Below are 12,979 nucleotides of genomic sequence, written 5' to 3'. Positions count from 1 at the left end.
CAGCCTAGACTGGCCCTTCTGAAGTTTGTGTTGTGCAGCTGTGCTTCAGCCTTCTTGCAGTCCCCTTAAGCAGCCCACAGCTCCACAATCATCAGGCGCAGCCCTTCTTGCAGTCCATTCAGCAGCCAGCAGCTCCACAGTCCCTACAGCCATCAGGCGCAGCCATCTGTACCCTAATGCAGCAGTTCTGTCCCTTCAGCCCATAGGCGCCTGCATACACCACCCTGCCAGGCCCCAGTACAGCAGGTTCCCTCTGCGTTTGAGCATAGATCACAGCCAGAAAGTATTCTGGACAGTTCAGTCCTGCGTTTGCAGATCTACAGCAGTTTCCAGCATTGCGTTTCAGTCTACAGTCTGCGTTTCAGTCCAGCATCAGTTCTACAACAGTATTCTGCCCTCTATGCATCATCCATACATGCTACAGTCATCTAGTGAAGGTAACATATCATTCATAAGCATTTACAGCATATTTACATAGCTTAGAACAGTCCACCGCAGTCCTTTCTCAGCCTCAAGTGTGCAGCCCTTCCTCGTGCCCTTGGGAAGAGTGCATAGGCTCGAGATCAGTTCATTGAGGTGTTTCTACAGCCATGTACAGTTCAGCCAGGCTTCCGATCCTCCGAGATCTTGTGTTTGGCTTATCTACAGTCCACAGTCATTCTCTCTAAAGTAATAAAGCAAATACTGTCTCGTTATCGGGATAGGGGGCCCTTCAGTGGACAATTCAGGACCCAATCTGGTGTACAGTTCTCGTATATCTCTCTCATATCTCTTTAAAGTTTGAAGTATTAAAGCGGATTGCTAAACTCACGAAACTCAGGATAGAGAGGACGGTGTGAGCATTTGTGTGACAGGATCTTCCAATACAAAGAATTCCGTTGCATATTACACAGTGACTCCATGAAGCTTACCGCAACCAACTATCATACTTGGTCTTTCTACACTCAATTGTTGCTGGAAGGAGCCGGTGTGTGGATGGCTATCTCCACACCTCAATTGGTGGACCCTGCTTTGAGAAGCATATTGGATGCTCGGGCTTGTCTTATCATCATCCATTGCATGACTCCATCCATACAGGCACAGTTTGTCTCCTCCCGAAGTAATGCTCATCAGATGTGGACAAAGATCCAGAGGAGGTATGGGAGAGTTTCGACAGTGAAGATTGCCAAATTGGAGTCAGATATGGAAGCTTACCATCACTGAGTCAAATAACCTGATTGAGAAGATTGGAGAGTTTTCCCGTATATCAAGCTGCAACTTGAGGAGTATGGGAGCACCATCAACAATCCCATCCATAAACTTCTTGGTAAGTTGCCTGGTTCCTTTGATTCTTCCAGGGATAATATTTATTTCCGTGATCCTCTCCCTCCTTTTGAGGAAGTTGTGAGTTATCTCCATGACAAGTGCATGCTTCGCGGAAAAGGCAAGTCGGAGTCTGCTTTTGTTGTCTCTGACAAGGGCAAAGCCAAAGGCAGAAAAGGGAACTCCAACAACAGCAGCAGCAGTAGCAGAAACAAAGGCAAAGGCAAGGGTAAACAGGATTCTAAGGAATCCAAGGACAAAAGCAATGAATGTGATTATTGTGGCAGGACAGGTCATACTGAGGCTCGTCATGATGATTCTCGAGTAGCAAAAGCCAAGTATAAAGCCCAGGATGCTTCTAAAGCATCTAACAAGGACAACACCAAAGACAAAGGCAAAGTTCAGAGGAGGAATCTGCCAAAGTTGCATACATGGCAGTCAGAGATTCATCCATTTCTTCAAAGGATTCATTCCTCGTGATAACAGATATGACTTCTCCTGAAGAGGTTAGTGTCACACGTGAAGCGGTGGAATGGGTTGGTGATAGTAGTGCTTCTGCCCACATGACCAATCAGGCCCATATCTTGGAGGACTACCAGATTATCTCTTCTTCAGTTCGTATCGGCGACAACTCTTCGCTTACTGTCACCGGTGTTGGTAATGTTTCTTTGGGTTCCTCTACCACCTTACATGATGTTCTGCGTGTACCACGAATTTCCAAAAATCTGTTTTCAGTATACAAAGCTTCTCAAAAGGGACTTGGTGTGTACTTTGATGATGAGGTCATCGAAGTAATCGACAGGAAGACTCTCTCGATTGTTGCCAATGGAGTCCATGATCCCCGTCTCTACAAGATCACCAATTTTTCTTCCCAGATCCCTCACACTGATTCCCATATTCATCGGCTTTTCTCACCCGCATTGGCTTTGGTTTCTGAGGCAGATACTTCTTTGTGGCATTCTCGCTTCGGTCATGTACCCATTGCTGCCTTACAGAAGTTCCATTCTAAGCAGGTTGTCAGCGGACTACCTCAGCTCCGGTCTCTCTCACACATCTGCTCATCCTGCATGATGGGCAAGCATCATCGAGATGCATTTCCAGAGGAGGCCACTCATCGAGTGTCATGTGCACAGAGTGTATCTACCGTGTGCCACACGCACACAAGACTAGTTTCGAGGCTTGGGGAAGCTTGAAGCTAGGCAGGCTGATTGGCGAGCTGGGCTAGGGATAGTAGACTGACGGGCGGGCATCCAAGTATGGACGGGCAGGCGCCCAACTGGTGACCGGCCAAGAGCCTATAAAAGGGTGGCCAAGGTTAGTCAATAGTTCATAGAGTCTCACGTGTCTTTGTGAGAGCTCTATGGTGAGGAGCCTGAATCTAGTGCAAACGTGCACTTGCTTTATGCAACCGAGGCCGGCAGCAATCTTGAGGCCCGCAAGGGTAGCTCCGTGGCGGTATGGGACGTCACGGGGTAGAGACTGGTCGGTACGTCTTGCTAGTCAGCTCAGCTCGTGGCTCGGTGGAGACAGCCAAGACTTGTGGGTTGTACCCACGGCTGTCAAGGTTGAGAGGTGAGTCAGGCCTACACCCCCTTCACGTTGCTTGGCTTTGTTTTTCAGGTTTCGAGTCTTGTATCAAGAGCGTTCTACGAGGGGATCCTTGGGGTTTTGACAAAGGTATCAGAGATCCGTTATCGAAAGGGGTCCACGAATAGTGTCGCAGATGCGTTTAGTCGGATTAGAGAGGTGAATACTTTGTCGTTCACCGAGATGTCCAGGCTATTACATTTGTTCAACACACGAACCGGAAAAGATTCTTGGATTTCGTAAAAGATGATTGCAAAATACACTTCTCACGGAATACAAGATCCAGTGGAAGGATCATGTTGAGGAGGACGCTACATGGGAGACATTGACTACCCTTCAGAGGGATTACCTTGGGTTTTTACTGAGCTCAGGAGTGAGCTCTTAGAGGAAGGGGAGCATGTCATGTGCACAGAGTGTATCTACCGTGTGCCACACGCACACAAGATTAGCTTCGAGGCTTGGGGAAGCTTGGAGCTAGGCGGGCTGATTGGAGAGCTGGGCTAGGGATAGACAGACAGGCGGGCACCCAAGTATGGACGGGCAGGCGCCCAACTGTGGACGCCCGGTGACTAGCCAAGAGCCTATAAAAGGGTGGCCAAGGTTAGTCAATAGTTCATAGAGTCTCGCTTGTCTTTGTGAGAGTTCTATGGTCAGGAGCCTGGATCTAGTGCAGACGTGCACCTGCTTTATGCAACCGGGGCCGGCAACAGTCTTGAGGCCCGCGAGGGTAGCTCCGTGGCGGTATGGGACGTCACGGGGTAGAGACTGGTCGGTATGTCTTGCTAGTCAGCTCAGCTCATGGCTCGGTGGGGCTGATTCTTATGCTGTAGATAATGCTGCTACTGATGACTGACTAAGACTGACTTAACTGATGTTTAACCAGGGATTAAGACTGTTCATGCAGATGATTAGCCATGGCACGGGCGTGCACGTGACAAGAAAAGATGACAATGGGAATCCATTGTTGGGGTAAAGGCGTTATGCCCACCCTTATAGTGTGTACAAGCCCATAAGTTATAGTACATAGTACACTTAGTACTTTTAATGTACTAAGTGCACTATGTGTGCTAGTGCAATATACATGTGTGATAGGGGAGTCACACACTCATGCCTCATGAGTTGACTTATCCCCACAACTCTCTCTCTCTCACTCTCCCTTGTGCTTCTCTGTGTATGTCTCCCACATAACTCTTAACCCTAATTCTCCCATCAACTGGTATCAGAGCCCTGGAGCAGTCGTACTGGTCGTGCTGAATTCTGATCTGAGGGTCGCCTTGTTCTTTGTTTTTGGTCGCCTTTCTCTGCCCAGCCAACCAGCGTGGGCTGCCCAGCCAGCCCCAGCCAGTAGCGTGGGCTGCCCAACAGCCACGAGGTCTGGCCAGGCACTGCTCCTTCCACGCAAGCTTCAGCAGATTAGGCCCCGGCGGGTTTCACACCTCCGCAGCTGAAGCCAGACACGCCGTCACCAATCTTCGGGGGCAGCACGGGCGGCCTGCTGCGCAAGGCGCAGGTGGAGGAGTTCTACGTGAACACGTGTCGGCTGGCCACCTAGGCGAGTGGCGAAGGCAGCAGCCGTAAGCGTGGAAGGTCGCAGGCTGGGCGTGAACGAAGGCAGCAAAGCGAGCGAATACGTCAACATACGCTAATCGTGTAGCGTGGCTGAGGCAGCGAGGAGGCTAGCGCTGGGCGTTCATACGCTAAGCGAAAGCAGAGAAGGAAGACCTCCTATGTTGTGAAGCTACCTCAATAAGCTCACCCTGAAGCAAGGCAGCATACTCGCATGGAGTTCCAGCGCACAGCAGAGAAGAGCCAACACCCTGGAGCATGGATTCACAAGCTGTAGCAGTGTAATCACCCCCTTCTGCAACAGAGCATCAAATTTCTGCATCAGCACCAAATTCATCAACCCGCCTGCAAATCAGAGAAAAAATCAGAAAATTACAAGGTATTTTCCTCAATTTTTTTTTGGGATTTGCAATTGAGCAGGTGCAGGTGCCGAATGGCTCAATTTTGAGCAAAATTGGCAAAATTGGGTGACATTGGTCACAATCAGGATCAATTTGCAGGAAATTGGATGTCGAAATTTGGGGCTTTTGATGTAATTGTGCAATTAAGCACTCATACATGCTGTATGATGTGAAAAATCGCACATTTGGGCAAAATTGCAACAAATTGCAGCAAATTGCAGTGCAAATCAAGGGGTTTTTGTGCCGATTTGGTTGATTTGCATGCAGGCAATCGCATTTGATGCTGTGGATAATGTGTTGATGCCTTACAAGCACTCAATGTGCCTGTAAATCAAGGGGCTTTCATTATTTGGATGTATATGTGGCCAGGGGGAAGCATCGTGAACACTCTGGATGCCTTCATGTGCGTCAATGTACCATGTATGATCAGAAATTGATCTCAAATCAAGGGGCTTTTCAAGTTTGTATGCTTGTTGAGCTTGGCAAAACAGCAGGCAAGACATTTATGCCTTGCATCCTCAAAAATCAGCTTGCAGTCAAGGGGCTTTTGCCCAATTTCTGTTCGGGACTGTTTTATGCAGTGTTCGGGACTGTAAAAGTCTGATTTTTACTCATTTGGACAGCCAGGAGAGCATTTATTGCTACTGTACCTGTTGGTACAGATTTGGCACAGCTTTGTGCAAGTTTTGGCATGGCTGTACACTGTTTTAAGGACCAAAAGGTTCAATTTCAGCTGCTGCACTTGCCGGGACAGGTTTGGTACATTACAGGTGAGCACTTAGTACTGCTGTACAGTACTTTGGAAGGGCAAAAGAGCACATTTAAGGTGCTGTCCAAAATCTGCAGCAACCAGATTTTGGTGTTTTCATCACATAAAGTGGGAGAAAAGTTGCATTTGTGCTTCCGCAGTGGGAGATAAAGCTTGGGAGAACAACTGTGAGCACTTTGTGTGCTTTTGGTGCAGTGTTTGCACATTTTGCAGGGAGTCAGGCATTGACAGGTTGCATATTGCTATGGCAACCACAGGTGAGAGCTCTTCATTGCTTCACATCAAGAAGCTTGAAGGCTCACATAACTATGATATTTGGCAAACCCAGTGCTATAATGTGTTGCTCCAGAAAAAGCAGCACAAGCCTATCAAAGAAAGGGGTGTGATGCCCGCTTCTCTTACTGCTGAAGAGTGGGAAGATATGGATGAGCTGGCAAGATCTACTATCATGTTGTCTGTGTCAGACTCATTACTTTTCAGCATTCGTGAAGAGAAGACAGCTTGGGGAATGTGGCAGAGATTGCAGGACTTGTATGCCCAACAAAGTGCCTCAAGCAAAGTGTATTGGTTGAAGAAACTCATAGGTCTTCAGATGAAGGAAGGGGCGTCTATGACAGCCCATCTAAATGAGTTTAATGGTATTGTCAGCCAAGTTATAAATCAAAAGTTGGCAATGGACGATGAGTTCAAAGCCACCTTTTTGTTATGCACTTTGCCAGAGAGTTGGGACACATTCAGGACAGCCACTAGCAATTCGCATGCTATGCTGTCATATGCAGATGTTGAGGGTGCTCTTCTTCAAGAAGAGATGAACAGGAAAAACAACTCTGTTGGAAAGTCCAATGCAATGAATGCACGTGGGAGATCCCAGCAAAGGGGAAAAAGCCAAGAAAGGGGAAGGAGCAAGTCTCGCTCCAAAAAGGATTTGGAATGCCATTATTGTGGCAAGAAGGGACACATCAAAAAGCAATGCTACAAATGGAAAAATGATCAAAAAGAAAAGGGAAAAGGCAAAGACAAAGAGAAGGATGAAGCCAAAGATGTAAAGCCAAAGGGCAAAAGTGAAGTCAAGATTGAAGAAATCAATGTGTCACATGCAGGTGGCAGTGAGGATGAGGTCCTCTTTACGTCTTCACTTGATGCCCATTCACTTCTTACAGGTGGTCATGGTATGCACTCATGGATCATTGATTCAGGTGCCTCCTTTCATGTCACAGGTTGCAGAGACTTGTTTGTCAGGTATACTGCTGGCAGTGAAGGAGTGGTTTATTTGGGTGATAACCATGCATGCAAGATTCTTGGCAGAGGTGATGTGAGGCTTGTATTTTCAGATGGCTCACAGCTTATGCTCCATGATGTCAGGCATGTGCCTGAGATCAAGAAGAATCTGCTTTCTACTGGACAGCTTGATGATGCTGATTATGTTACCACATTTGGTAGTGGAAAGTGGAAAATTAGTAAGGGCTCACTGGTTGTTGCCAGAGGCTCTAAGGTGGACACTCTTTACTTTATGCATGCAGGTGTTTGTCACCATGCTAATGTAAATGCAACCGAGCTGCCGGAAATCTCTATGTGGCATAGCCGGTTGGGACACATGAGTGTCAAGGGAATGGAGCAATTGTCTCGTTTGGGTTACTTGCCTTCTCTAAAGTTTTCAAGTTTTCAGTTTTGTGAGCATTGTATATATGGCAGGCAACTGCAGTGCCCCCACAAGAAAGCTCTTGGACAGAAAGATGCTCAGTTAGAGCTTGTGCATACAGATGTATGTGAGATGCCTCAGCTTTCTTTGGGAGGGGCAAAATATTTTGTGTCTTTTATTGATGATGCCACACGCAAGGTGTGGGTTTATCCTCTTCGTTTGAAGAGTGATACATTCTCAGTGTTTGAGAAGTTTGTTGCTCTTGTTGAGAATCAAACTGGCAAAACACTGAAGGCTTTGCGTTCCGACAATGGTGGAGAGTATATGTCCAAACAGTTTCAGGACTTTTGTGATGCTAAAGGCATCAAGAGGGAGCTCTCTACTCCTTATGATCCTCCACAAAACGGAACAGCAGAGAGGATGAACAGGACCATACAGGAGAAGGTCCGTTCTATGTTGTCACATGCTGCATTACCTCATGGTTTTTGGGCTGAAGCTGTTATGACAGCCGTTCACCTTATAAACAGGTCACCTAACACGAGGCTTGGTGGGAAAGTGCCAGAGGAAGTATGGACAGGGAAGCCTCCGTCATACAAGCACTTGAGAGTGTTTGGTTGCGTTGCGTACGTGCACATACGCAGGGAAATGCGCACCAAACTTGATCCTAAGTCTCACAAATGCATATTCCTAGGATATGGTGACAGAGGTGAAATGGGGTATAGACTTTGGGATCCCATGAATAGAAAGATCATACGCAGCAATGATGTCATTTTTGATGAAACATGCATGTATAAGGAGCCTGGCAGAGTCATCTTTGATGATGATGGACATCATGGACAACAACAAAGGGCTGTAAATCAGCCATTACAGCAGGAAAACCAGCCCTTAAATGGTGCTGAAAATGGTCCAAATGGACAGCCAGAGATGGCAGAAGATATCCCTATGGATATACCACAGTTAGAGGAGATACCGGGCATGATTTTTCAGCCTTATGGCATGGAACAGGAACCACCAATGGGTGATATGCAGGCTGGACAGCAACCTGCAAATGATGGTCATTGGGTACGGAGGTCCACAAGACCCTCCAGAGCCCCTGACAGGTTTGTTCCAAGGGTTGACTACTTGATGCTCACTGACTGTGGGGAGCCCTCATGTTATAAAGAGGCTTTACAGAGGGCAGACAAGGCTCTATGGGAGCGTGCCATGAAGTCAAAGATGGATTCTCTGCACAAAAATGGAACATGGAAGTTGGTGCATTTGCCTGCAGGCAAGAAGGTTTTGCCATGCAAGTGGGTTTACAGGCTCAAAGTTGCACCCGATGCAAAGCCAAGATACAAAGCCAGGTTAGTGGCTAAGGGCTTTAAGCAGGAATATGGTGTGGACTTTGATGAGATCTTCTCTCCAGTGGTCAAAATGACCACACTTAGAGCTGTGTTGGCTTTGGTTGCGCATGATGATCTGGACTTGATTCAGATGGATGTGAAGACTGCTTTTCTTCACGGTGATCTCCATGAGGAGATATATATGCAGCAGCCAGAGGGTTATGCAGTGAGTGGAAAGGAGAAGCTTGTATGCAAGCTGAAAAAGAGTCTTTATGGGCTCAAACAGGCACCAAGAGAATGGTATCATAAATTTGATACATTCATGAAATCTCAGAAATTCAGGAGAAGTGACATAGATCACTGCTTGTGCACCAAGAAAGCTTTGGATGGCAGTCTATTGATCCTCATCTTGTATGTTGATGATATGTTGATTGCCGGGAAATCTCGTAAGGAGATGGATGCCTTGAAGCAGAGGCTGCATCAAACCTTTGATATGAAGGATTTGGGTGATGCAAATCACATCTTGGGTATGCGGATACTTCGGGACAGAAATCAGCATGTGTTGTATTTGTCTCAGAAGGAATACATTGGCAAAGTCTTACAGAGGTTCAATATGGACGGGGGGAAGAAAGCTAGTACTCCTTTGCCTCCATATGTGAAACTCAGTGCTATGGACAGCCCACAGTCAGATAGAGACAGGGCTGATATGGCCAAGATTCCGTATGCTTCAGCTTGTGGCAGTCTCATGTATGCCATGGTTGCTACTAGGCCGGACATTGCATTTGCAGTGGGAGTGGTTTCTAGATACATGGCCAACCCTGGCAAGAAGCATTGGGAAGCAGTGAAAGGTGTCATGAGATACCTGAAGGGCACACAGGATATGTGCATTTGCTTTGGCAAACAGGATGCATTAGTGCATGGTTACACGGATTCGGATTATGCCGGTCATCCAGATAACCAAGTCTACTACCGGTTATGTATTTACATTCACAGGAGGTGCTGTGTCATGGATATCCAGGATGCAGAAGTGCACAGCCTTATCTACTACAGAGGCCGAGTATATTGCAGCCACAGAGGCTTGCAAGGAGGCATTATGGCTATCTCGGTTAGTGGTTGATTTGGGTTATACAGGGGATATTCCATTGTTGCATTGTGACAGTCAGAGTGCCATCCAGTTGGCAAAGAACCCTGTCTTTCATGCAAAGACGAAGCATGTGGATGTGAAGTATCACTTCATCAGAGAGGTGATAGAGAACAAGCAAATTCAGCTTGTTAAGGTTCATACGGATGACAACCCGGCTGATCTGTTGACAAAGAGTTTGCCTCCGGAGCGGTTTGCTCATTGCAGACACTTGATGGGCATTGGATGAGGCCAGTTTCAGCCTTGATATGGCCTTGTATATTATCATGTACATGCTGATTTTTCTTTTCCTTTACTTAAGGGCACTTTGCCTTTAAGTGGGAGGTTGTTGGGGTAAAGGCGTTATGCCCACCCTTATAGAGTGTAAGCCCATAAGTTATAGTACATAGTACACTTAGTACTTTTAATGTACTAAGTGCACTATGTGTACTAGTGCAATATACATGTGTGATAGGGGAGTCACACACTCATGCCTCATGAGTTGACTTATCCCCACAACTCTCTCTCTCTCTCTCCCTTGTGCTTCTCTGTGTATGTCTCCCACATAACTCTTAACCCTAATTCTCCCATCATCCATGAGGAGACAGAGGTATGATGACAATCATCCAAGGTCAAAGGTTGGAATCCCATAATCAAGTTTAGCACGAGAGGATGTCGTGTGCACACACATGGACATGGCTGATCCCAGCTAATTCTTGAAGGGGGTAGCTGATAAACAAAGATTTAGGACATGATTAGGATCTTGTCAGGCACCGGAACAAATCCAAGCGGAGGACCTCACCGACCAGCAGTCGGGCAGGTCATTTAGTGTTCCAAGGCCTAGTAGAGCTCATTTGTAGATGATCTCACTCCTACTCGGGGGTTTGGTCATGGATAGGACCCTTGAGGTCTACAGTCTCCTTTAGGAAGGCCAAAGGCCACAGGTTTTGTACAACTTTTATGTACTATATAATATACTGAAAATACTGCTCTCTCTCTCTCTTCTCTCTGTCTCTTCTTTGCGTTTTGCATCAGGATGTTCCTATCTCAGTGTTTAGGGCTGAAAGAAGACATAGCGCTAACGCGCATGTAACAACCAGCCCCAAAAGTGTGGGGAAAACTGATGAATAAAAGAAAATGAAAGGCTCTACTTATATAGTATCTCTTGCTGCCCATGGAGCTGGCCGACCAGCTGTCAGCCAGTTGGAGGACACCAGAAATACATGTAATTGCTGCCAACTTCCCGATATGCATGGAAAACGCTGCCGACCTTCTCACATGTGAATCTGCCCTCCTGCAAACTGCTGTCCAGCTCCATCTGAGCCTGAAAAAGACCTAAATCTGCTGCCATACTTGTGGAAAATCTAGGATCACCATGTCCATGTGGCATGCATATGATTACAATAGTTGCATGTACAAATATTAAAGATATTGGGAGACTCACAATACATGCCATGCAAGTGGAGAATCCAGCAAAGTGCTGCTGCTGGCAACAAGCGGAAGAAGGAGAACCTTGAAAGAGCAAGGAGAAAAGGTACCCCTTTCTCCTCTTTGTGCTCCTTCCACCATCTCTCCCTACATAGTTGCCATCACTTTTCCTGCCCCTTGCTGTGTTCCTCAGCCTTCTCCTATCCTAGTGTTGCCTGCCCTCAGCCCCTGTTTCCTTCTTCGCCTTCTCCTACCAGCTGTCTACTGTATGCTTAATACTGAAAGAGTTGTTACCAAATATGCTCCTGCTTTGGATCATAATGCAAGAAGCAGCTAAATATAGCAAAGCACAACGTACCAATTTTTTTACCTTTCCCATAATCTTGCCAAGATGAGGCCAGCATCCGGAACCTTCCATGCAGGCAAAACAAGATCCTTTTCAGGGTCAAAGCAGGCATGGTTTCCTCTCTCTGCAATTGGAATGTGGTTCCAATTATCAGGATAGTAGCCTGTTGTTGAGTAGTTGTACTTAGCATTCGTGTTTCCCCAGTGTACAAGCATCATACTTTTCCATATCTCTTTTGGTGCAAAGCATGCTCCCTCATCCCAAGAAAAGAACTGTGAAATTAATACCATGAATGTAAAAAACTGTTAGTTACTAGAATTTAAAAAACACCTAAAACAGAGCACTACTACTAAAACAGGCGTGAAGATGCTTTCAAATTTTTCATGTAGCATGACAAAATTTACAATACCCAAATATGATCACGACCGGCTGTCCGATTCCAATAGGGATAGCTCTGACTGATGTGAATATAGGCCAGCCTATACAAGTCGAGAGTGAAGTAGCTCCTCAAGCCCATGAAATTCTGCCAAGGTAAAATATATTGTGAGAAAATCTGGAGCTGTAAAGAACCAATAGAACCTCTATCCTCCATGCTAAAAAGAAAAAGAGAATCGCCATAAATGCAAGGCTCCCCATTGAATAATAATACAAAAGATTTTACTAAATTTATGATCCCTTTGTTTTGTTTCTTAGCTAGAAACTCAAATGCCACCAAGGCCTTCCTTTGGCAAAGAGAGACAAAAAAAGAAATCCAATTAAATCAAATGTGAAAGCTGTGAAACAATCAAAAAGGTTCTCAAGGTTCCCACATTGATTTGTGACTCAGCTGACAGACCAAAACAATGACCAAGAAACCCCATACTGAGACCTTCATTCACAGAAGACAAGGGAAAAGAAGACCTGCATGGACAGGTGAGGAGCATCATGAGCACGTGTGATAAGGCATGCACCCAAAACTGGCACGTAGAAGAAATCAGCCTCCTCACCATTAGTTGTGCGATATGGACTAGCTAACAAGCTTTCGTATAAGGCAATCTGTATAACACGAAAAAATATAGCAGTCAGAGAACATCTAATCTTGAGATTTTTTTATTTTTATTTTTTATTTTATTTTTTTGGTGGGGGGAAGGAGGGGGGCACGGGGGTACCTCTTAGTGTGTGCCGCCTCTTTTCAAGGGATTACCATGAACTAGAGCCCTCTGAATAAACTTGAATACAAGCATAAAAGGCAGGCATAATGTACAATCAATGCAGAATACAGTTTCCCTTAGATTTACTATTTCATGCAGTTGAAGAATCACCTCATCATGCTCTCTGTATAAACAGACCAGGTTCTGAAAATTTTATCTGCCCTTTTTCTTCAACTCCTACAGCTACATTTTTCTGACATTGCAGGTGCTGAAGAGATTGCCTCCTTTGCTGCTGCTCCAGGCTAGATCTGGGCTGGTGAAGAGTGCTGCTGAGAGCTGATTGGGTGCTCTGAGGCCTTAAGTGGAGAA

The 12,979-nt window shown here is 46.1% G+C and overlaps 1 protein-coding gene across 3 annotated transcripts in view; it reads right to left on the bottom strand.

Annotated features, from left to right (window-relative positions):
• Positions 1-12,979, bottom strand: part of LOC147606791 (exostosin family protein) — a 49,388-nt gene that overhangs the window by 16,495 nt on the left and 19,914 nt on the right. For 2 of the 3 annotated variants that reach the window (XM_086791452.1, XM_086791450.1), the window contains exons 7-9: positions 12,381-12,515; positions 11,890-12,003; positions 11,505-11,752 (exon numbers count right to left, since the gene is read on the bottom strand). In XM_086791452.1, the coding sequence (XP_086647578.1) occupies positions 11,505-11,752; positions 11,890-12,003; positions 12,381-12,515 (497 nt within the window). The remainder of the gene's footprint in view (positions 1-11,504; positions 11,753-11,889; positions 12,004-12,380; positions 12,516-12,979) is intronic. The other variant, XM_086791451.1, reaches the window with a different exon arrangement.

Source organism: Cibotium barometz, chromosome 56 (assembly GCF_041138505.1).
Source record: "Cibotium barometz isolate CiBa-2024 chromosome 56, ASM4113850v1, whole genome shotgun sequence".
NCBI classification, from domain to species: Eukaryota; Viridiplantae; Streptophyta; class Polypodiopsida; order Cyatheales; family Cibotiaceae; genus Cibotium; species Cibotium barometz.
This window is presented reverse-complemented; position numbering and strand designations above follow the sequence as displayed.